The sequence below is a fragment of the Phalangium opilio genome, unplaced genomic scaffold (genome assembly GCF_054372755.1).
Source record: "Phalangium opilio isolate 3A_F unplaced genomic scaffold, DU_Popi_V2 ptg000077l_1, whole genome shotgun sequence".
NCBI lineage: Eukaryota > Metazoa > Arthropoda > Arachnida > Opiliones > Phalangiidae > Phalangium > Phalangium opilio.
This window is the reverse complement of record NW_028324185.1, coordinates 6,121,214-6,148,066: the sequence shown is the minus strand read 5'-3', so window position 1 is coordinate 6,148,066 and position 26,853 is coordinate 6,121,214. Positions and strand designations below refer to the sequence as shown.

General features: G+C 38.6%; 1 protein-coding gene across 1 annotated transcript; it reads left to right on the top strand.

Moving 5' to 3' along the window:
• The first annotated feature begins 17,821 nt into the window (after nt 1-17,821).
• Nucleotides 17,822-18,442, top strand: LOC149657104 (mitochondrial nicotinamide adenine dinucleotide transporter SLC25A51-like). Its single transcript, XM_089844672.1, has 2 exons — nt 17,822-17,953; nt 18,020-18,442. The coding sequence occupies exons 1-2, from the start codon at nt 17,822-17,824 to the stop codon at nt 18,440-18,442; spliced, it is 555 nt and encodes a 184-aa protein (XP_089700798.1).
• Nucleotides 18,443-26,853: the final 8,411 nt, after the last annotated feature.

The window sequence follows — 26,853 nt, the reverse complement described above, 5'->3', positions numbered from 1 at the left end:
CCAAACCTGACCAAACCAAACCTAACCTAAACCTAACCAAACCTAACCTAACCTAACCTAATCAAACCTAACCTAACCTAACCAAACCTAACCTAACCTAACCTAACCTAACCTAACCTAACCTAACCTACCCTAACCTAACCTAACCTAACCTGACCAAACCAAACCTAAACCTAACCAAACCAAACCAAACCTAACCTAACCTAACCTAACCTAAACCTAACCTTACCTAACCAAACCTGACCAAACCTGACCAAACCAAACCTAACCTAACCTAAACCTAACCTAACCAAACCTGACCAAACCAAACCAAACCAAACCTAACCAAACCTAACATAACAGTAATGTTTTGGAAAAGGCATATTATTTGAGAAGTCAATGAAGCTAAACATGAACATTTCGGAAAAGACGTACCATAGTAAAATGATTTGTAAAATATTACTAACCTTACATAACGAACCCAAACCTAACCTAACATAACAGTAAAGTTTTGAAAAAGGCATATTATTTGAGAAGTCAATGAAGGTATAAAACATCAATATTTTGAAAAAGGCGTAACATTGTTAAATGATTTATAAAATATTACTAACCTAACTTAACCAAACCAAACCTAACCAAATATAACAGTAATGTTTTGGAAAAGGCATATTATTTGAGAAGTCAATGAAGCTAAACATAAATATTTTAGAAAAGGCGTAGAATAGTTAAATGATTTATAAAATATTATTAGCCTAACCTAACCTAACCTAACTTACAATTTCCTTCTCTGGGTTTGAACCCGAGCCTCTGAATTAAAAGCCTGATATTCTACCATGCTGCTGCGGTGATTCGAAATCCTCACAGACATTTAATTAACTAATTCTTTCAAATAAATTCCCATTCAGCAGAAACCCGCCATTGGGCTGGAAATTTAAATATATTCTCCATAAAAAACCAAAAAGCGGTTTCGGTCGAATGGGATTCGGTCCAATGGGATAATACCCTTTGGCTTACTCGGATTGGCGATAGCGGTACTAGCAACGGAAATAATTACTTCATATTTTAAAGATAATCGTCATCGTTCTCAAGCCAAAAAGAAAGCTTTTGGCAAAAAATGTTTGCTGGAAATTGTGTTTGGGTGAAATTCACTCATTCAAAAAAAAAAAAACTTTCAAGTATCATAACCACTAGCTCCTTTGTTTTTAATTATTTTTAGAAAGAAAAATACTTGCCCATGCTGGTCATTCATTAACAAAATTTAAAAAAATTACATAACTGGTTCAATTGAAATGGAACTAATTTTGGGCGAATTTACTATTACAAGGTATCCATAGAAATGATACACATAATTACACATTTTCCAAAGGTAATAATAAAACACATCTTCAATTTACTCACTTATTATACCAAAAACCTTTTGAGAAACACTCATTAGACAACTAATATTTCAAACCCCTTTGTATAAAAATTAACGAAATGTCCCCAGTAAAGAACTTTCAACTAGCAATATTTACTCGTAAGAGCTTATAAATTAACGACTATTTAAAATTGAAAAAGAATTCTAGGAACCGTTAAATGTAATTAATAAAAAAATGCTCAAGAAATAAATAAATTCAAATATAAAAAACGCTCAAGTGAAATCAACTAAAATAGCACAAAACAAGTTGAAAAACCAAAATCTTACCTCTCCGAGTCAAGAGGAGGACTACTATACTACAAACTTATTAACCTAGATATAGAATTATTTCTCATTTTTTTTTAAGTTAAAATTTACGAATTATTAAAGCAGTTTTCCAAGCATAGCGAATATATACAGTAAAGCAGACGACATTTTACATCCAATAAAGATATGTCCTTGACACATAGAAATCAGTCAATGAGAAAAAAACCTGGAAATGAAGTCTATAAATTTTTGAGAGATATAACCTTTATGTGTTTGAAAAGGCCCATTTTTCTACGTCTCAACTGTTAACCCTATATTCTCATAGCTACATTCACAACTGGTTCGGAGTATAAACACTATTGTCTCGTTTCACCTCAACAATAATCTTAGTTTGCCAACATGAGTATTAACGTTAAATATCACCAAAGCTGACTTGTGATTAGACGCACTGAAAGTCAATGCGCACCATAACAACAATGAAAACTTCGAAGCTATAACCCGATTACGATTAGCCCTTTCACTGATCTAATTGCAACCGTGACGCTTTCTTCTATTAAGCGAGGAACACACATGCGACAGAAACGTAAACTGAAACGCAAACGTACAAAAAACTTCGTACTAAACGTACTAGAAAAGTGAATTGAAATTGTCTCAACTTTTTCCGTCGTAAAACATTTTACGCTAAGCTCCAGCCAATCAGATGCTCGATCCGTACGAGGTTTTATTGGCAAAAATGGCGGAGAAAAATAGCGGAGCGGAGAAGAGCGCTGATTTGGGGCAATTTATAGGGAAGGTTTGAAGTTTTCCATACCTTTTTGACAAGGTTAAAATTTTTATTTTAGTGATACGATTTTCGAACAAACTATTTGGCAAATCATTAGGGCACGGTACCGTTTATCAGGTTCGTAGAATTGATTTCAACCCTAAGCCTCGGTCTCCTCTATGAGCATATAAAAGGTCGTAATCCTTTTTAACCGAAAGAGACTTATGATAGATGTCACTGTTTCGAATTTCAACACCACGAATTAAGTTTTTCGTTTGCGTTTACGTGTTCAAGTGCAATTACCATCCAGAAACGTAAATGTAAACGGAATAGAAAATAGTTTACGTTTACGAATTTTTAGTACGATTCCGTGAAATTTTTACGCATGTGTGCTTCTCGCTTTATAACACCTGAACCTGATTATTTAAACGTGTATTTAACTTTCGGCTCACTCTGAACCCGTAATGTCCGTTCATTTCAGATACGAAAATCAAAACCTATAGTTCACTTCACCTCAGGTCTCAATTATTTACTCTTTGGTTCACTAAGCGTATTACGTATAATACTTGATTTACCCGAAAGTGTCTTGGCCTTTGCTTTCTTCTTGTAATAATTAAAGCAAGGATTTTTCTATATACAGATGTAGTATAGTTTAAGTATTATATAGACAGCCATTTCAAATAATAATATTAAAAAATATCCTTGGAATATCAAAATGAAACAGAGCTTTCAAGCTACAAAACTACTAAAGGCATCGTATTTAAGAAAAATATTGCCACATATTTACTTTATATTATGAAACAAGTTGAGAAAACCAAAATATTACCTCTCCGAGTCAAGAGGAGGACTACTTAAAAACTTATTTATCCAGATATGGAAATGTATCATTATTTTATGAACAAATAATGAAGTTAAAATTTATGAAATATTAAAGCAATATACAAAGCAGAGCAAATATACTGTAAATGAGACGACATTTTACATCCAATAAAGATATACTTGTACACATTAAAATAATCCCATGCGAGAACAAGTTGGGAAAACCAAAATATTACCTCTCCGTGTCAAGAGGAGGACTACTACTACAAACTTATTAACCTAGATATAGAATTATTTTTTTCTTTTTGAAGTAAAAATTTATGAATTATTAAAGTAGTAATCCAAGAATAGCGAATATACAGTAAAGCAGACGACATTTACATCCAATAAAGATATGTCTTGGACACATAGAAATCAGAAAATGGGGAAAAAAACAGGAAATCAAGTGTATAAATTTTGGAGATATAAAACCTTTATGTGTATGAAAAGGCCTAATTGAATACTCCTCAAGTGTTAAACCTATATACCCATGGCTACATTCAAAACTGGTTTGAAGTATAAACACTATTGTCTCGTTTCACCTCAACGATATTCTTAGTTTGCCCACATGAGTGTTAACGTTAAATATCACCAAAGCTGACTTGTGGTTAGACGCACAGAAAGTCAATGTGCACCATAATAAGGATTAAACTTCAAAGCTATAACCCGATTACGATTAGCCCTTTCTTTGATCTAATTGCTATCATGATGCTTTCTTTCATTTTAAAATTTAAACCTGATTATTTAAACGTGTATTTAAATTTCGGCTCACTCTGAACCGTTAATGTCATTCATTACAGACACGAACATCAAAACCCAAAGTTTACTACACCTCAAGTCTCAATTATTTACTCTTTGGTTCACTACACCTATAGCGGATAATACTTGATTTACCCGACAGAGTCCAGGCCTTAACCTTCTTCATGAAATCACTAGATCAAGGATTATTCTATATACAGATGTTGTATAGCTTAAGTAATATATAAACTGCCATTTCAAAAAATAATATTAACAAGTTGGGAAAACCAAAATATTACCTCTCCGAGTCAAGACGACTACTTACAAACTTATTTGCCCAGATATGGAAATGTTTCTTAAGTTAAAATTTATGAAATATTAAAGCAGTATACAAAGCATAGCAAATATACTGTAAATCAGACGACATTTTACATCCAATAATGATATACTTGTACACATTAAAATCATCCGATGGGGGGAAAAACGGGAAATGAAGAGATAAAACTTTGGAGGGATATTACCTTTACGTGTTTGTAAAGGCCTGATTTTCTACTCCTCAACTGTATGCCCTCTATGTTCAAAGCCATATTCACAACAGGGTTGCCATGTAAACACTATCCTCTCGTTTCACCTCAACAATTTTCTTAGTTTGTCAACATGACTGTTAACGTTACAAACACCAAAGCTTATTTGTGGCTACACACACTGAAAGTAAATGCGTACCATAAAAAGCATGAAAACACGAAGCTATTATCCGATTACGATCAGACCTTTCACTGGTCTGGGCTGCGTTCAGCAGAGCTCACCAAAAAAGACAGCGGATTTTGGAAATGTTTACCGGTGAGCTCTGTCGTCATAGCGTTTTATAAATGACGCTAGCGCAATAAAGCGTGCAAGGTACCAAGGCTTAACAAAAATTGTATGATAACATATTTATAGAGATAGATAACAACTTTTATAATTAAAATTAGAAACTAACATATCTCTTAAAATTCTCGCGTGATCAACTGGTTTCACGCCAATTAAATAGCTATAGTCCCATAGAGCTATTTGTATTAATTCCTCCATGGTTTTTTCGCCAAGCTGAGAACTACGCGTTTTACGTCACGTTATCCAAAAAGCCGACTATTTTCTTTGAAGACCGCGCTAGCTCAGCGCTAAACACCGTGACGTCACAATTCAAAAACAAAATCCCGTTATGCAGGATACTGCTAACAGCGCTGGGCTCTGCTGAACGCGGCCCAGATTACCACCATGATTATAAAGGGTGCGTTCAGTAACGCTCAACGGATACCAAACGCGTTGAGCTCCGTTGATCAACGTGATTTCATGTGACGTATTAGGCTACTGAACGGTTTTTGCAAACTTTGCGTTGCATCATCTGCTTACAGTTCATGGAAATGCAAACGCAAGGACCTGCTAGCCGAAATAAGAGCAAACTCTGACCCGTAACTTAGCCAAGGCTTAAACTTTCAAACCCAATAACTTTTAAAGCTTCATAGACATAATTGAAAAAATTTCATAAAATAATTAACAGACACTATTCATTCGCATTCAGTCGATGTTACACCGATTTTATAAATAGTTCCGAAATTATCCATCAAATTAACTTCTCGAAATCGTTCAGGGAGATAAGTTTCCTCCATTGCTGCTACGTCACAAATGCGTTGCTCAACGAAGTAATCGGCTCTTACAGCCGATGACTTCGATGCCTCTTCGCTTACAATCGTGACGTCAAACCGGAAGTTCCGAAAATCGTTCAACGGAGCCTCCGTTGAGCGTTACTGAACGCGCCCAAAATCTAAGCCTAATTATTTAAAAGTGTATTTAACTTTCGGCTCACTCTGAACCGTTAATGTCTCTGCATTACAGAAACGAAAACCAAACCCAAGCGTTTACTTTTTGGTTCACTAGGCCTATTGACAAATAAAAGTTCATTTGACCAACATAGTAGCGTTGTGCTTGTATTCACTTTAGAAAGGATTATGCTATAAACAGATGTAGTATAGCTTAAGTAATATATAAACATCCATTTTAAATAATAATATTAAAAAAAATCTTTGGAATATCAAAATGAAATAGAGCTTTAAAGCTACAAAAGTACTAAATGCATCAAAATTACGAAAAATATTTCCACATATTCACTTTATATATATTAAGGATAAAGGGAATATTATGGTTCTGTAGGATTTCTTTACACATCAAAACAAAACGAACTTTTAACGCAGCGCACTACTGTAACAACGGACGGACACACACAGACAAAAACATACACTGCTTTTTAACTCTTTCCGTATTAATTTTGAATTGAGAAACATGATTATCTTAAATATTAAAATAAATATAATTAATATTTAATAATTTCTTCGTTAGTTATTCGCCTTATTGAACGTTACATCGTTTTAAAAAAGAACAATTAAACAATCTTGAGAGACTTGACTAATATTGGCGTTTGAAATGAAGCATACGCCGGTTGCTTGGCCTTACTCAAATAGGTAGTATATAAGGGTGTTGAACTACAGCTAAAAGCAAGAACAACCGCAATTGCGAAAACCTTTGGTGGCGATCCCACCTTAGGGAGGCTAGACGTTTCTCGTAACCCTAGCTGATCGCCGCGAATGTCTTAAACCCAACGATGATGATGGAGTAGAAGCCAGGTGTACAGACTGGTGTCCAAGTGGAATGGACGAAGACCAGAAGATGGTGGTGATTAGAAGCCAGTATGTACAGACTGGTGTCCATGTGGGATGGACGAAGACCAAAAGATGGTGGTGATTAGAAGCCAGTATGTACAGACTGGTGTCCATGTGGGATGGACGAAGACCAAAAGTTGGTGGTGAATAGAAGCCAGTATGTACAGACTGGTGTCCAAGTGGAATGGACGAAGACCAGAAGATGGTGGTGATTAGAAGCCAGTATGTACAGACTGGTGTCCATGTGGGATGGACGAAGACCAAAAGATGGTGGTGATTAGAAGCCAGTAAGTACAGACTGGTGTCCGTGTAAGGTGGACAAAAACCAGAAGATGGTGGTGTGAGAACTCAAGTAGAGGAGCCATTTCCGTGACTGTGAAAGCAGTTCGGAAATGGCGAACACGTTTGCTCCGATTTGGAAACTGCGAACGCGGTCACGTGGGTGTAACAACAGACACACAGACACACAGACAGACACACACACACACACACACACACACACACGTCGAAATTAGAACCTCTCCGTGACATACGTCACTCGGAGAGGTAAAAACTATCCTTGGTATATATTAGGGCTGTGCAAATAGTGGTTTTTCAAACCGAATCGAATACGAATCGAATAGTAAATCTCCTATTCGAAATCCGAATCGAGTTCTCGTTTAAACGAATATTATTCGTTTTTAAAGAAATGTAGTTCGAGCACAAGGAAGTGTGTTGTAGAACGAGTAGAGACTCGTAGCTTCCCCTCTACTAAAAAGCTAGACCGTATTTGTCCATAAAAAGGGGTATGCATTTTGATCCTCCCTCCGTAACTAGACGAGCCCTTGCAAACATGAAAGATGACCACGAGCCACTGACGTTGAAACCGGTTTTCGGTTAACCGATTAATTTAAATGGCCGTTTTAACGTCTCCAAAAAACTGGACAAAAAAATGGTTTGTCAGAAAACCGGTTTTTATCCGGCCGTTTATGATAGATGTTGAAAAATGCTATATTCCAACATAGACCCGAAGACCGAATATTAGTACGAGTAGGTAGTACTAATAGGCGATAACTAGTGCCGTTTTCCATTGGCATTCTAGAATATACCAATGGAAAATTACTCCACAGATTTTTCTTGGAGTGAGAACGAAAGTTCCTTTAAAATTGATATGTGTCCATGGTGGTAGATTGCTAGAAGTAAACAGAAGGTAAGTAACAAGTGTCAAAAACTAAAACTTTTAATTTTGTGAATTGAAAAAACACTGGTTCGGTTTTCGGTTTTCATTTCAAAAGACCGATTAAAACCAAGTGCTCCGAAGAGTAAAAAAACCGGTTTTCGGTTAAACCGGGCGGTATTTGATATCCCTAGTGTATCGAGTCGGAGTGCCGGGAATTTCTCAAGCGTTTGCAAATCTTATTTAAAATGCCTTTACTATTTTCTCTATTTATATTAACTGTAATATGGAACATATTCAAAGAGTTAAGCCGGGAAAATAGAAAACTACGCCTTCTTTAAAACGCGTGTTCTCTAGGAGAATGGAGAAATGACGTCAGAGAGTGTAGGCTCGATATGCGCAAAAATTATGCGAGGAACACTAAATGACTTGTACGCTTATGTCTAGGCCCTAGAATCCCAATCTCTACTCCTTCTACAACACACCTCCGTGCTAAGACTGAGTATTTCGTGAGGGAAAAATAAAATTAACACCGGAAACTGCGCATTCGCGTTGAAATTCAAAAAGAAAAAAATGGAAATCGCTTTATAAATGTTATGTGACCATACTAATCCTTAAGAATTTCAGTCGAATACTTGTTTACTATTGGAATTTAGCACCTGGGAAACGATTACTCGGTTTATGGAACTATATTCGTTTTTAAAACGATTATTCGAATTTCTTTTCGAATAACCGTTTTGTCAAATTCTCTGGTAACATTGGTCGAAACCCTTTTTGTCAGAAATAGAAAATACAAAAGAACTACTAGGCACGGAGGGAAATCATTGTAAAAATTAAAGCGTTCTTCTTTTAAAAGATTATTTTCACGACCTCGACCACCAGTGCTAAGGTGTTCGAACTTTCGAGGTCGTGAGAAAGTTACCTCCGTGGTCGAGCATGCCCCGGGAATGCTTCTGACCAATGGCGAGCGTTCCACATACACCACGCGTGACGTGACCTGACGCTAACCCTTGCCTGATTGGCAAAGGTTTCGCGGGTTTTCGTTTGATTGGAAAGCGGTTTCGCGGGCTTCCGGGACGCGGTCCTAATTGGTGGACATAGGTGCGGGTCCAAAATGAAAACCCATAAAAAGACAGACTCCTTAGGAGAGAGACAGGAGATAAGGACATGATAATATGAGATCCGAACCTTGCAAGAGGAGCCAAAAAATAAAAGAGTTCCTGAGAACTACGACGTCCCGAAAGGGCGATATAGCCCCGATGGCATACGCGAGGTGCGCGACGTGTAAATATATGTAAATAACTTGTAAATATTCGGCACCCGGTTACGCGTCGTGGCGGTCAAGGAACAGGACGCTCGGTACAAACTGTAACGTACAGATTTATTTTTAATTTACTATTGACGTCTTTTATTTGACATTGGTACGGCCAAGCATATTTAGCTGTTTGTTGAATTGTTGTTTTGATTTGATTGATGATTAAATCTGGAGTATTTGCGAAACCCAAACCATGGTCTTCTTATTCCTAACTCAAAAGTAGAAACAAATCCTCTAGACATATGGACAAGACTCGCTAACCCCACCCTATACCGTTAAGCGAGGAGGAACCCGGAGGTAAAAGTATTTATCGATAAAATGGGGGTCCGTCCGGGATACAAAGGCTTTATTCGAAGTGTATGATGGGCGTTAGAAAGAATACCGTGGTTTTGTTCATATATATGTAAATAGTGTAAATAAATAAGGAAATGCTAGTAGTAGGATTAGATGTGTAGGGTTGTAAGATAGTGTGTAATTACGGTAACTGTGCAGGGTTAAAAGTGTTTTTGATTATTAGTTAACGTACTGTATCGAATGGTTTAAGTGGTTTAATTGTGGTAACAGAAACTAAAAGTTTTGTTTATGGCTAATACTTATAGTAGATCCGATTCAACGTTAGTAGAGACATTAAAACAGTTACGTAATGAGCATTATGACAGAGGCAACGCGATAAGTCAGCCAGGTAATAATTCGGCGCAAGGTGTGAACGAAACCTTGTCTTTTTCAGCAACCGCTACGCATTCCAGGCAACCGTCGCCCATTAGATCACAACCTACAACTCTTAGCTGCCCTACTGTTCTTCATCCCAATGTGAGTCAGGCACAAACGCGAAGTGTTCCCACAGCAGGTCCCGTTCAGACCATCCCTCCTGGAACTCAGGGTCTCGGTGTTAGTTTAATTAGTAATGTTAATTCTGGTAATAATTATGTTCCCATCGGTAATAGTAATGTTCCCACTGGTAATAATAGCGGAAATGTCTCACTTAACGCTTCTCAAAATGTAGTATTGCCACAGGATGCCCTATACGCATTATTAACAAGTATCGATTCATTAATCGCTACCCAAAATTCTCATCAAAACATGATTCAAACTCTAATGCAAAATGCTTCTGCGTCAGGTGCGGCAAGCGCCGTATCTGTACCGTCCAACGCTAGCGCCCCTAGCGTAAGTCCAAATTTAGCAGCCTCGGGAGGATCTATGGTAGCTCCCCCTCCAGTATTTCCAGGGCCATCCTTTACTTATTCTACACCGTTATACATTCCCTCTTACACCGGTAATCCGTCAGACCCCGGACCGAAACAGTTTTTGAAGCGAGCGAGACAGGTAATGCTAACTAGCAATCAGCCGGAATCAGAATTTATTCAACGATGGATGCCGACCATGTTGTTGGGTCCAGCGTTTGACTGGTTTGACGAAGAGGGCGGTTTTCATGACTGGGCCGATTTTGAAAGTAGATGTAGGGCTCGTTTCGAGCGTACGACTAGCTTTAGTGGATCCTGGATCCACTCATACTTTGCTTAACAGCGCTTAAAAACCCCTTATAGAAAAATTCGGATATTGCACAAAAGAACATAACGCCGCGTTCGTGACACCGAGCGGATTGTTTCGACCAAAAGTTGTCATGTTTGGTCTCACCGGTGCACCGGCTACAATTCAACGCATGGTCAAGAACATGTTTGCTGATTTATCGGGAAAAGGCGTCTGCACTTATTTGGACGATTTAATTATCGCCTACGCAGATTTTGATTCACATATAGAAACGTTGGAAAACGTACTCAATCGGTTATCGAAAGCAGGGTTGACAGTGAGCGCAGCGAAAACGCGATTTTGCAAAAAGGAATGCAAAATTTTGGGACATTTTGTTTCGGAGCTTGGTGTGAAGGTGGACCCAGAAAAGACAGAAGCTATGGAAGAATTCCCCACACCAAAGAACGTCCGTCAACTTAGACGTTTTCTCGGCATGGCGAGCTATTACAGGCGATTTATAAAAGATTTCGCAAAAATCGCCAGTCCACTTCATCACCTCTTGAAGATCGAAACCGATTGGAGGTGCAAGACCAATCCTTTAATACCTTGAAGAAAGAATTGCCGTCGGCACCTGTGTTAAGTTCACCGGACTATACACAGCCCTTCATACTACACACGGACGCTTCCAACCTTGGATTGGAAGCAGTGCTGTCGCAGAAAATAAAGGGAAAGCGACACGTCGTCCAATTCGCTATCCGCTCACTTAGCGACACGGAGAGAAAATATTCCACGACTGAGCGGGAATGTTTAGCTGTCGTCTGGGCAGTAGAGAAGTTTCGCCCATACATAGAAGGGTCAAAATTTGAAGTTTTTACTGATCACAGTGCAATACGCTGGCTTTACCGCGCGCGAGACCCCACCGGCAACTTTGCCAGGTGGAACGCAAGGCTACAAGCTTTTGATTTCACCGTAAACCATATACCCGGCAAAGATAATGTTGTAGCTGACGCCCTCTCGCGGATACCGGAACAAGACGAGCATATCGAAACATCAGCGGTAGTTGAACAATCGCGGATCCTAACTAGGGATGAACAATTAACGCGTAACTCCGACTGTGATATAGGTATTCTTGGTGCAATAACATCTAGCACCCCTAATTCTAGCCCGGTATTAGTCAAGTTTGACCGCGACGACATTATACAAGCACAGCGTAACGACGAAGAAATGGGCGCGATTTTTCAATGTTTAGAAAATGATAAGACCCCGGTTGACAAAAAGTTAAGAGATTTTGTTGAAAAATATGGTCCACAATGTGAGGTTAGGGATGGTATTCTATACCGAGAAATAGAAAAGATGGTTAGTCACGATAATTTTAGAGTGTGGGTTCCCCTAGCCCTCCGACCACGAGTTCTTTATGTCAGCCATGACATCCCCACAGCAGGACATTTCGGGGTAAAGAAAACCCTTCACCGCGTTCAAAGTCAATTCGTTTGGGATGGACTCAAGTTTGTTTCTCGTATTTTCAAAAAGGTTTTCGAGACGTTGCAGGTCAAGCTACGCTATACGTCCTTATATTCTCCTCAGGATAACCTAACAGAAAGGTTTAATAGAACCATAGGAACTATGGTAGCGTCCTAAGTAGAGGATAATCACAAAGATTGGGACAAAGGCATTTCTCAGTTCGCCATGGCTATTAGGACCGCTCGTCAAGTGACGACAGGATACACCCCTGCGTTCTTGATGTTTGGTCGCGAACTGAGAACGGCCAGTAGCGTTCTGAAAGATAAAAATCCGGAAGAATATTTAGTGCCTGAGACTGAGAGTTTTTATGGTCTCAGAGTAGCTTCGTTAGTGGAGGAAGCTGTTGAAAAGGCTAAAGACCGCATTAAAATTGCTCAACAAAAGCAAAAAGCGTACTATGACCGAAGTTATCGTGATTTCGAGTTCCAGGATGGAAATTTAGTGTTACATAAAACACATTTTTTATCCAGCGCTGCGGATGACTTTAGTAAGAAATTAGCGGATAAGTACGAAGGTTCCTTTAATATTTCGAAAAGGTTATCAAAAGTAACGTACAGGTTGGCTCACCCAAATGGCAAAGAATTGCCTGGAACATATCATGTTTCAGAGCTAAAACCGTACGTCGAAACACAAAGGCTGGCAGTATCAGCTTCAGACCTTGCGCAGGGTAACGAGGCTGACAGTACGAATTCGGGTAATGGTGACAAAATTTCGGTACCGACTAAACGGAAAAATGATAGTCACCCTAACAGTATAAGTTTAATAAGAATTAGTGAAATTAAACCATTCGACAATGACGATCAGGATGATCGTGATGATCTTAGTGATCGTAGAGTACTACGACCTAGAGATCCAGTTACGCGTAGGGTTGTTAAAAAGTAAATAGATTAATGTGAATTCACTTCGAAGTTAATTTAGAGCGCTCTGTAAATTTTGTGTTTTGTTTTATTCTTATTATGTATTGTGGTTAATATGTTTAAAGACTAGAGTCTATTTTTTTTAAAATGATATCGTAAAGTATCATAATCTTGTTAGTCCGTATAATGATTGATTATTCATGTGGACTTTTGTTTAGGTTACAGTTAACTGGATAGCGCTGCTATTGATCTGTTTTTAAAATGATAATTTGCTTATGTTTATTTTTGATATTATTTTGATGAACATTAATACTTTTCAAGTAAATAAGTTTTGGATTTCATTTAATCGCTATCGCTGGTGCTATGTTTTAGTAGTTTTGTTTATGATTAGTAAACGAATTTCTGCTTAGTTTTTGGTTATGCTGAACTAGCGTTTAGTTTTGGCGTTTGCTAGTACCGGAGTTGAACTTAGTCTCACGAGGACGTGTGACTTTAAGTGGGGGAAGGTTGTAATGCGAAATTAATTAATGCGAAATTCGAAAAGACCGAATTAATTTAAGCCAAGTCTAAAATTCACCAAAAATATCTCATATCTTTCTTTTAAATCAGTTTGATTTATTCTTGACAGTTATCCAACATACAGAAACTCTACCTTTTCCTCCTTTAAACTCCCTCGGGCGCTGGTCGCTCGAACAGTAACAAAGGGGTTGTATTTTTAGCACGACTTTCAGGCGCCATGGTTAGAGTGTTAGGCCTCGCTCCTTTCATGTCGCCCGATCCTATCTATAGTTTAAACATTACTTTCGAGAGGTTTTAGCGGTGACCATCCAAACGAGGACCGCTAGTATTCCCCATGGTTCAACTCCGTGCCTTGTAGTTCTTTTGTATTTTCTATTTCTGAGAAAAAGGGTTTCGGCCAATGGTATATAGAACGTACCAATTGCCCAGGTATGGCTGGCGACCGAGTGTCGCCGTCATTGTTAAAAGTAAAATGTGTTATATAGAAAGTACCAATCGCCTAGATATGGCTTTATTTTTGGTTGGCGGCCGAATGTCGCCGTCATTGTAAAAGGTAAAAGCGTCCTTTTTTCAAGATCATTATCACGACCCCGACCACCAGTGCTAAGGTGTTCGAACTTTCGAGGTCGTGAGAAAGTTACCTCCATGGTCGAGCATTCCCCGGGAATGCCTCTGACCAATGGCGAGCGTGCCACGTACACCACGCGTGACGTGACCTGATGCTAACCCTTGCCTGATTGGCAAAGGTTTCGCGGGCTTCCGTTTGATTGGAAAGCGGTTTCGCGGGCTTCCGCGACGCGACCCCAAATGCATAAAAAGACGGACTCGATCAGATGACGACATGATATGAGATTCGGATCTTAAAAGAGGAGCATCAAGACGAGCGAAAAAGATAAAAGAGTTCCTGAGAACTACGGCGTCCGGAAAAGGCAATAGAGCCCCGATGCCATACGCGAGGTGCGCGACTTGTAAATATATGTAAATAACTTGTAAATATTCGGCACCCGGTTACGCGTCGTGGCGGTCAACGAACAGGACGCTCGCTACAAACTGTAATGTACAGAAGAATTTTTATTTTACTATTTACTTTATTTGGCATTGGTACGGCCATAAGGCCAATGAATATGTTGTTGTTTATTGTTTGTTTAATTGATGATTAAATCTTGAGTATTGGCGAAACCCAAACCTTAGTCTTCTTATTGCTAACGCAAAAGTAAACAATCCCCTAGACACATTGACATGACTCGCTAACCCCACCCTCTACCGTTACGCGAGGAGGAACCCGGAGGTAAAAGTATTTATCGGCAGGACAAAAGGCACGATATTAGACCATACTTGAGTGCGACGTGCAATATTGCATACCCTCTTAATTTTATATAACATTCAAATATTTTCCAAAAGTACAATGTACATTGAAAACTGTAATAGTTGAGAATGTGTCCGAGTCGGTACCACCTCTGATAGACCAAAACTAAAGTTGCATAGAATTTCGAAGGCTTCTTGGACCATTCTTGAGCACGACGTGCAATATATGTATCTGTAACTGTATACGCTCTTAATTTTATATAACATTTAAATATTTTGCAAAAGTTCAATGTACATTGCAAACTGAAATAGTTGAGAATGTGTCCGAGTCGGGACCACCATTGATAGAACAAAACCAAAATTGCATCTTGAGTGCGACGTGCGATATTGGATACCCTCTTAATTTTATATAACATTCAAATACTTTCCAAAAGTTCAATGTACATTGAAAACTGTAATAGTTGAGAGTGTGTCCGAGTCGTTACCACCTCTGATAGAAAAAACTAAGTTGCATAGATTTTCGAAGTCTTTTTAGACCATTCTTGAGTGCAACAAGAAATATTGCATAATTTTATATAACATTCAAATATTTTCCAAAAGTTCAATGTACATTGAAAACTTAAAAGTAGAGAGTGTGTCCGAGTCGTTACCACCTCTGATAGAAAAAAACTAAGTTGCATAGATTTTCGAAGGCTTCTTAGACCATTCTTGAGTGCGACGTGCTATATTGCATACCCTCTTAATTTTATATAACATTCAAATACTTTCCAAAAGTTCAATGTACCTTGAAAACTGAAAGAGTTGAGATTGTGTCCGAGTCGGGACCACCTCTGATAGAACAAAACTAAAGTTGCATAGATTTTCGAAGGCTTCTTAGACCATTCTTGAGCACGACGTGCAATATATGTATCTGTAACTGTATACGCTCTTAATTTTATATAACATTCAAATATTTTCCAAAAGTTCAATGTTTATTGAAAACTGAAATAGCTGAGATTGTGTCCGAGTCGGGACCACCTCTGATAGAACAAAACCAAAGTTGCATAGATTTTAAAAGGTTTATTGGACCATTCTTGAGGACGACGTCCAAGATGTATCTGTAACTGTATACGCTCTTAATTTTATATAACATTCAAATACTTTCCAAAAGTTCAATGTACATTGCAAACTGAAATAGTTGAGAATGTGTCCGAGTCGGGACCACCACTGATAGAACAAAACCAAAATTGCATCTTAGACCATTCTTGAGTGCGACGTGCAATATTGGATACCCTCTTAATTTTATATAACATTCAAATACTTTCCAAAAGTTCAATTTACATTGAAAACTGAAATAGTAGAGAGTGTTTCCGAGTCGTTACCACCTCTGATGGAAAAAAACTAAGTTGCATAGATTTTCGAAGGCTTCTTAGACCATTCTTGAGTGCGACGTGCTATATTGCATACCCTCTTAATTTTATATAACATTCAAATACTTTCCAAAAGTTCAATGTACATTGAAAACTGAAATAGTAGAGAGTGTTTCCGAGTCGTTACCACCTCTGATAGAAAAAAACTAAGTTGCATAGATTTTCGAAGGCTTCTTAGACCATTCTTGAGTGCGACGTGCTATATTGCATACCCTCTTAATTTTATATAACATTCAAATACTTTCCAAAAGTTCAATGTACATTGAAAACTGAAAGAGTTGAGATTGTGTCCGAGTCGGGACCACCTTTGATAGAACAAAACCAAGGTTGCATAGATTTTCGAAAGCATCTTAGACCATTCTTGAGTGCGACGTGCAATATTGCATACCCTCTAATTTTATATAACATTCAAATATTTTGAGTAGCTTTGTCGCGTCCAAATAATTTGTATCATCTCAACCAACTTGTGGCTTCTTTGGATCAACTACAAGACAAATCGAAGACATCTGTTCAACATTGTTGAACCTGTAAGTACTGTTTTAAGTACCCATCTCGAGTAAACATTTTGGAGAGGGAGGGCTTCATTTAAGGTCAACAGTAGGCTATTCGGATTCTATAAATGTGAAAGGTACCCTTATGTGACCAGGATTGTAAAGTTTTTCTCGCGTTCCCGAGATCAACAATGAGAAAATTTTGCCATGTGAACAGTGCGTTTTCTAGAGGCTGGTGAAGTCAGCACAGTGAGAGTAGCTAGAAAAAGGGTGTCGTCTAAATAGACCTTTTAATGTCAGGGAAATATATTATGGAGGAAAATTGAAAGTCTGGGTAACAGCATCAGGGTGACTAGAAAATGTGTCTAAGATTTGACTGCAGCCTCAAATTTGTGGTGCTCGCTTCACTCGCTCTGGATATTTATAAGTAACTTAGATAAAATTATATTGAAACTAAATAGTTTGCTTATATTTATAACAATAAGAACTCCTGTAAAACTGATTTGAGTGATATTAGCCATAGGCATTTTATGAGGGAGCCTTTGACCTCAATTATCTTAAACCATAGATTGGTTTTCATTACAAGACACACTTTTATGTCTTTAATCACAAATGGAAGTCGGAATTACTGACACAAGCTGGCAGCTGCTCTTGAGTAGCTTGTGTCGTTGATCGCGTGATCGAGTAGGCTATGCCTAAAAATAGGCGCACTGTTAGCCACTCTGACCCTGAGCATAGCCCACTTGATCACAGAGTTTCAAAACTAACTTCAGCTTCACTGCTCACCCTTAAAGTGGTTTTCCGGGTTACTTGCTAAATTTCAGACATCCATGCAGCAAAAATATGCTAATGAATTTGACCGTCCGAGGAAGCCAAGAGATCAGACAATTGCTGAATTCTTTTGTGGCGGGGGCTCGGGCTTCATAAACCCTGTCGTAACTTTCCCTATCTACAAAATAATGTTCAGGCAAATGTTACACGGCATAGAATGCAATACGCTTTTAACCAGATACGTAAAGAAGGTATACAAAACCTTTACAGAGGGTGTCTACCACCCTTAATCCAAAAACCTTTTTCAATGTCTGTCATGTTTGGGACTTATTACGAATATGGGCGGTTTCTAAAACACCATTTTCCCAATATACCACCTCCGGTGTCATTAACTGCGGCAGCTTTATTAGCAGGGTCAACAGAAGCCATCTTAAGTCCTTTAGAACGAGTTCAAACCCTTTTACAAGACTAAAAATATCACAGTCGATCCAAGAACACGTTTCACGCATTCCAGGAACCTAGATTTTATGGTTTTAAAGAATACTATCGAGGGTTGACTCCAATTTTAATGCGAAATGGGCCGAGCAACGTCATGTTCCTCGGTTTAAAATCCTCAATAAAAGATGTCTTTCCTGAAAGAGAAACGTGGCTAGCTAACTTAGTTGAACATTTTATTAGTGGGGCGCTAAATGGGGCCTTCATTGGCACAATGTTTTACCCTACCAACGTTATTAAAATCAAAATGGAAGTGTCCTGCGGAACGGAATTCATTTCATTCCGACAAGCGTGCAAATTGACTTACATAGAGAGGGATAGGAGTATAAAGAAAATGCTTTACGGTGTGCATGTAAATTATACAAGCGCCTTGCTTTCATGGGGTATTACGAACGCCTCTTATGAACTATTTAATAAAGCCTTACTCGATGCACCTAGCTAAAATTATTAATTATAAATAATCTTAATGTGGTACTTTAAATTTATAATAGACCATTTTATAAAATATTTTATAAAATATTATTAATTTCTGAAAAGTTCGGTACTAAACTTTGAGAACTATGTACATTCGTCCAATCAAGTTTAAATTTGACATCTCAAGCTATTTTATAGTTGATTGTCAAAGTTTCAAAAATGTGTAAGTGGATTCCATTTTAGGATTGTGATCTTATGCCCAGGATGTCGTAGAATTTCCTAAGTTAATATAAAAAATACTCAGGGGCACCCAAGAATTTCCATTGCGACATTCAATCATTAGACATTTCAACTAAAAGGGTTTTAGAAAGACTTTGTTCATGTTGTTAGGTGGAGTTATTAAAGGGATAGTGAAATGGCCAGACAACAATATTTTAATGAATTATGATAAAACAAGATTAAAATAATGAAATTAACTTGCCATAAACTTTCCGTTAATTTTATACATAGTTAACAGACTAGGAGGATTCATACCAATCACACAGGGAGGCCAGGCTTCATGTGTTACACAATGAGGCCTGACTCACTGGTGGAGTCAAAAGAGAGTAAATGATTGATTAATAATGAAGATTGAGAATATTTAAAATGGTCTACTATTCTAAATTACTTGGAAATAAAATAATTCAAAATATGAAATTGAAACTGTTACAATATTAAAGCTATAGATTGGTAGTTTATATTTGTGTCATATAGTTATCCTCCATTCATACTACCCCCAGTAGCACAAGCCTTCCGCATAACAGTCGGTTAAAGGTCGAATAGTCGGTTTACGGTCCAGTCAGCTGTACCATGCTTATTCCGACACTTTTCCGACTCATGAAGCCGACTACTTCTTTTAGTTGGCAATGCCGACATCTATCTGACAGTTGGAACTGAGATGGTTTAAAGTAGGCTTGCCTACCGTCCTAAACATGTAATCCATTTTTGACAATTGATTACCAACTCCTTCCCGCTAGTTGGTATTGTCACGTTTAAAAAGAGTAAAATGAAAAACGAAGTTGTTTGTAGGCCTTCTTTTTCCGTGGGACGGTGTTTTTGACTTTAACTATTCCGCATATGCCAAAGTTTTTTTATATATTTAACTTATACTATATTTCGACCCACAAGCATAAGTTGATAATACTATATTTTTGGCAACACTAGAGACATAACGTTACAAAAAACTGCAAAGCAAGAAAACACATCTGATTTTCTAGTTTGAATTTTCCCTCCTGTAATTTCTCGGGTCAGGTGACACGCCTCTGTTCTATTGGCGTAACTAAGGTAACGCCATGCAGGTCATCATCGAAGAGGGCGCTGCTAGTACGAAAGCAAGTTAGCCTTTCCAGCATCTCTGACGCGGCTGGGTCGTTAGAATGTTTAAACGAGATTTTTGTGGTCGAAAATGATTAGTTCTAGGCTTGCTAACTTTTAATTTCATCGCTTAGGTTCTTTGTCACACTATTTAAACTAGAAACGTCTTCGTTTGTCACGTAAGGTTTGAATTTTGTTATTGAATTATCAATTTATCTACCTCTTAGAGCCAGTTTTATGCATAAGCCTTTGCTTTTTACCTAGCTTCTCATCTGCTGGGAACCACACCCCTATAAAGTGAAACCAAAACTTAAACGTTTATGTATACCTTCAGTTTCTTTGTTTGAATTTAAAAGAAGCAAGTGTTTTGGGGCGCTTGGAGTTCAAAAACCTTATATATTAAGTATTTTAAAGATTTTTGGTTGTGAAAATAATACTGAATTCCAAAATAGATCTCAATTTGTTTTAGTTAGAGAATTTTTATGCGGTTTCAAACATTTTAAGAGAAAAATGTGTCAAGTAATACCCTTTAGAATTGTATGTTTTTCTTTTTCCTTATAAAATCTATAAGTGTATATTTTTCATTAAGATTTTTGTAATTTAAGAGATAGTAACTGACCACATCGAAGATATTATCAATGAATATTAATAAATGCTTTAATTGATGTAAATATTATACTCGCCCTGAAAAATTTTACTTTTTGTTAAAACCTATTAGCTAGGCAGCTAATATTTCCATTCGACTAGTCGTGTCATATCGAATACATTGTTTAATATTTGAAATTGTTATAATTGACCAGCATGTTACTTGAAATATTCAAAGTACAAATTCTTAAGTGTTGTTCATTGAAAATGTATTAAAGAAATTTCAATACTAGGTATCAGTATCCTTTACTATAAGCGAATGAAGCCTCGAGTTAAGGCTTGATCGTCGCAAAAGCGTCGGACCTCTTGCTGACAGGCGGTTAAGTCGACTCTCAAACGTGTTGGATGAGGGTCGTATTTCATTCGTGTCGTAACAGTCGGTAAACCAGTGGGCCGTAGTCCCACCGGGCGGACATTTCGATTCTCAAACCCTTACTCTACCAGCCCTTTACCGACGATTTACCGTTCCGATACTAAAAAGCCGCGGCATCGTCGGATTGAGCGCGGCTTTAGGTAGGCATAATGACGCCGACCTGTAGTCGGCCAACAGTCGTTTTATAGTCGCCTCATAACAGTCTGAAAACCGGCGGGCCGTCGTCCCGCCGGGCGGACATTTCGACTCTCAAACCCTTACTCTACCAGCCCTCTACCGACGATTTACCGTTACTATACTAAAAAGCCGCGAAATGGTCGGATTGAGCGCGGCTTTAGGTAGACATAATGACGCCGACATATAGTCGGCCAACAGTCCTTTTATAGTCGCCTCAAAACAGTAGGAAAACCGGCGGGCCGTCGTCGCTCCAGGCGGACATTTCGACTTTCAAACCATTACTCTCCCGACTTATTAGTGACTTTTTACCAACTCGTCGGTAACACACAAAGCCGACCATGTAGGCCCTACGTTGGCAGTGCTACTGGGGACTAAGAGAAAACGTATATGATTAATTTAACCTGACCTAATTTGATTAGTTAATTACCGTAATGACTTGTCGTCAAACTGCAAACCTTCGCGAATGTGACAAAAATTTTAAACGTCATTAAATTTATATAAATTCAACTTTAGAAAGTTTAGTGTGTATGACCAAAAGTTTATTTTGGTACGACTATTTACTGTGAAATTGTTGAAAATTGTGATATCTGTAGTCATAATACTTAAGCCAAAAAGAAAAAGTTTATAAAGTGAAACTGGCAGTGTTCTAAGCTAAAATTTATACATTGAATGGTAATAACGATAATACATAAATCCAATTTGTGAGATATGTATTTTAGTTGAATTTTTATTATTTTGTTACTGTTGATGTACATCTTTCTTCTGGGCGCGACGGAGAATACCCCAATGGTGGTCCCATCTGTGTGTTGGTTTCATTGTATGTAAATTCCGAAATTGTCTACTCAGAAGACGTTTTGGTTCCGTTTGATTGTTAAAGAGTGTTGTAATATAGTCTTATTCTTGTTTAAATATCGCGCCTAGCGCCACAGCCTACTTTATATTCTAATATCATTTTATTGGCACCGCTATAAAAAATAGCGATAAGATAAGATAAGATAAGATAAGGTCACGTGATGTTAACCATAGCAATAAATACTGGAAGCAGGAGTAAGAGAGTGGAGTTCTTGTATGATTAACAGCGCGGAGTAGTACCTAAAGTTGTGAACCTATTTTTAATAAATTATACCAGTTTGTTTTAACCCAAGTCTCGGTTATTTCATTCAACCCAACGGGCACGAATTATAAGTCGGGTAGCGCTAATACTTCAGAAGTTGGATAAGCCAACAACGTTACTACGAAACTCACAACGATCACGTGTTTCTGCCGCCAACGCAATAATTGAATTTACATGGACGGCCGCGCTTAACTTCAACGTACACTATCCGAAGTCATCGAATTCAACGAAAGACCAACGTATCATCTAGCACACTCAACGGAAAGCGGTTAGCTATGAGGAGGGTTACAAGTTGAAAACGTTAATTTAATGCAACCGAAATCAAATATCAAACGAAGAAGCGATAGGATTTCAAAGCTGCACGAAGAAGGCATCTGTCCCAAGTATTACGAAACTAGAGTCAGAACTGGTTCTCAAGGCAGAAGCACCACTATGACCAATCTTTCACCCACACGAGCAATGGATGGGAAAACGGATCCAGTGAACGATGACCTTAGAGAAGATGCGAGTAAATACCCTTTCTCGCAGGGCGAGACACGTAGAAAGGAATTAGCTCACAGTAACTACCTGTTGGGCTTTGCAAATAACCCTATGTATCGACCTGGAGACAGGGAGGTCATCGACCAGGGGGACAGCGATAGGGACGATCAACGTGGCCGGGAAGAATCGGTGTCCATATTTGACTTCGAGCGTTTAATGAAGTTGGCTATCTCGGTGGCAGTGCAGCAAGCTGTCGCAGTACACAGTAAAAAATAATGGTTTAGGTTTACTTCGCAACCATTTTTGAACTGTGTATGGTTTATCTTGAGAGCGTGTACCGTTTGGAAGTGCATTTCCTTTACACCATTTACGGCTTTGATCTGGTGTGCCATCAAACCATTTTTAAACCACATTTGGTTTCTTTTCAAACCAGAATCAAACCGAACAAGGTATATTTCCCACCCAGTTTAAACCGCAAACGGTTGCTTTCCCTCTCAATTTTAAACCGCAAACGGTTTCTTTCCCAACCAGTTTTAAGCCATAAACGGTTTCTTTCCCAACCAGTTTCAAGCCATAAACAGTTTTTTCCCAACCAGTTTTAAGCCATAAACGGTTTCTTTCCAAACCAGTTTTAAGCCATAAACGGTCTCTTTAACAACCAGTTTTAAGCCATAAACTGTCTCTTTAACAACCAGTTTTAAGCCATAAACTGTCTCTTTAACAACCAGTTTTAAGCCATAAACTGTCTCTTTAACAACCAGTTTTAAGCCATAAACGGTTTCTTTCCCAACCAGTCTTAAACCGAAAACGGTTTCTTTCCCAACCAGTTTTAATCCATAAACGGTTTCTTTCCCAGCCACTCTGCTTACATGATCATTGTATGAATAAACTAACATTTATCAAAATAGCAACTCCTATTTTGCATTAATTTAGCAGAGCATAGTTTTGATCCACGGATCTCTGGGTTATGGGTCCAGCACGCTTCCACTGCGCCACTCTGCTTACATAATCATTATATGAATAAACTAACATATATGAAAATAGCAAGTGCTATTTTGAATTAATTTAGCAGAGCGCGGTTTCGATCCACGGACCTCTGGGTTATGGGCCCAGCACGCTTCCACTTCGCCACTCTGCTTACATGATCATTGTATGAATAAACTAACATACAGGGTGTTTCTGGAAAGTCTGGCACAAATTAACAGGCATGTTCCTTGGGTCAAAAGGAGTCCGAAAGGTCCTATGACGTTTTGGGGTAAAGCGCTCCGTTGCGACGTTATGGGCTCTCAAAAGTAGGCCGAAAAACAAGGAGATTTTGCAGAATTATAGCACTAGTATTGTGGTTTTGACCCAATTGTTTTCGATTTTTGAGCATAAGGCAATGATCGAAATAAGTTCAAACCTAGTGGAAGACCGTGAATGTGTTAAACGGCCAAAAGCGTTAATCCCTTTGTTTTTATTAATGATTGTAATCAAAGGTAAGGAAAGTAGCTCAGATGTACTGGTAACTGACCAGTCTTTTATACTTTATTTCAATTAGACACATTACTTTTACAATAATTCGAATGAACCCCATAAATTTTACAATAAATCGAATGAACGCCCTAATGTTTAGACCAACACAGCATAATTTGTTTTTAACGTTAGAAGTTGTAGGTTTTTTTAAAGTCGGCCTAAATTTGTGTACCTTAACGTGCTTCATGGCCTACGTGCACATTTGGAAGCTTATCTGGAACTAATCATGGTCTACTTCACGAATGCAGAGTACTCAGATATGCATCTTATTTATGGACTGGCTCGAGGAAATGCGGTGGAAGCTCGGCGCTTGTACCAGGAGCACTTTCCTCAACGTCAAGTTCCCAATCGACAAACATTTACGGCACTCAGGCGGAGGGGTAAGGTAAGGTGTGTCTAGAACCAGAAGTGAGGACGCTAGACGCCTGGCTTTCTTACTTCTTCCAACTGGAACTGAACAAAGCCACCAGTTTAGAGAAGAACAAAGTGATACAGCCAGACAGAAATTCAAGGAAGAATTTTTGCTACCCGAAAACCACCCACCCGAATAATGGTATTTTTTTAGGCCAAATTATTCGAGTACCCGTTAGAAATTCGGGTACACAACCCGATACCCGATTGAAAGTTTTTCAACTACCCGTACCCGACCCGAAATACAAAAATCACTACCCGCACAGGCCTAATAATAACAACCCTCTTAACAATTGTTCAATATAATTTTTAGACACTCTTGAGCGAGAAGGGTGTCCGAAAACGTTTTTGGCATTTTGAGCAACCGTTTTCGAATTTTTTTGAAACCAATACAAGCTTTGCCAGATAATGCTGTGACAATAGTACTTGCAGCTTGTTTACTGCATAATTTCTTAGGAGTGGCAAGTTACGCATCAGATACAACATACGAAATATGTTCAACCAAAAACCTCCAGCAATTTACCAAGTTTGGAACTAATAGCGCAAGCGAAGCGCAAGAAACCAGGGAAAACTTAAAAAATTATTTCCTAACGGAAGGGGCTTTGGAAGGTCAAGAGAACTTTGCAACGTTCTAAAACATCAGTTTTATTTGTTGTTAAAAAAACATTTAATTTCATTAAAAGTAGTTTAATATTTACAACACTCTAGTTGCATATCCTTGTAGGAGTCTTGGTGCACATATTGGAAAACTGTTTCCATAATTTTTATTTTTACGCAGTCCTTCCTTTTAGGCGAAAGTGGTGCAATCATGTGGGCCAAATGCAATCCGAACCATTCATCTGCATTTCTAATTGTTTCATTTTGTTTGATAGGAGTTTTGAGCAAATTGATGCGGCTTTCCATAAGTTCATTCTTTTTTGTGTAGCGGGTGATTCAGGTTTCTTGGAACTAGCATGTCCTAATTTTTTTTTCTTTCGTGGTGGTGAGTTGATAGGCACAACACTCTTCATCTGTTTCTTCTATAATTTCTTCTTGAAAATTATAATTGTTTGGTTCATCGTAAATGCTGAATTCCTAGTTTATTTAATTAAGTCATGAAATAATTCGACTCATTATGTAATGAATATACATACTTTGCCATCTACTTCAAAATCCAGAGTTGATGTGGAAGGTGCGGGCTCCAAACTCGAGCTTAAAAACTTCATGGCAGAGTAAAACTCCCATTTTGGAGTATACACTAACCCTAAACATGTGGGAATTGGGGAAAAAGAGTCTGCTGTTTGAAGGTTCACGAAATAGATGGCGTGAAGAACCTAAACATAGAGGTTAAAGGTTATTGCACTGATCTTTGACGATAACCGACACAAAATACTGACATTACACCGTACGTTCAGTGCCAATTGAAAAGATAACTGCACTGAAACACTATCTTTCCTTGCTTGCATGACCATCCAATCCCAGCCCAGAATCCAATTTCACCTCGAAACATAAGCCGCCAATAAGAAGCCAGAATCCACTACTCTTCGGAACAATGAGCATCCAGTAGATGACGCAATCACCGGCGTCTTGATGGTATAAAAAAAGAAAGCGGGCCCTTATAAGGGGTCATTTTGTTCAGCCGAATTCCGCTATTGGCTCGGAAAGTAAGAAGTTTGGAAAGTAAAAAGATCAATTTTAATTACCTCGGTTAGGTTACTTAGACACAATAATAGAATTTTCTGTTTTCTTTAACTTAAAATTGTCTAAATATTAATTAATTAGGTCTTTCATTTTAATATTAATGTGGTTTTTAACAGTTAAATTATGTAAGAATCAGCAATGATATTGCCTAATGCACGGTTTTAGTTAGATTCGATTCGACAACACACAGAGCGAGGAAGAAAAGCAAGAATAGCCGCAGCCGAGGCCAAAGTCGCCATGGCCGAAGCCGTCATAGCCGCAGCCGAGGCCTAGGTCGCCATGGCCGAAGCCGCCATAGCTGCAGCCGAGGCCGAAGCCACCATAGCCGCAGCCGAGGCCGAAGCCGCCATAGCCGCAGCCGAGACCGAAGCCACCATAGCCGCAGCCGAGGCCGAAGCCGCCATAGCCGCAGCCGAGGCCGAAGCCGTCATAGCCGCAGCCGAGGCCGAAGCTGCCATAGCCGCAGCCGAGGCCGAAGCCGCCATTGCCGAAGCCGCCATAGCCGCAGCCGCCAAGACCGAAGCCTTCAAGACCCGAGCCGCCATGGCCGAAGCCGCCAAGACCGAAGTCTTCAAGACCCGAGCCGCCATGGTCGAAGCCGCCATGGTCGAAGCCGCCATGGCCGAAGCCGCCAAGACCAAAGCCGCCAAGACTTTAAAATGTACTAAAAAATTACAATTGTACTACCAAG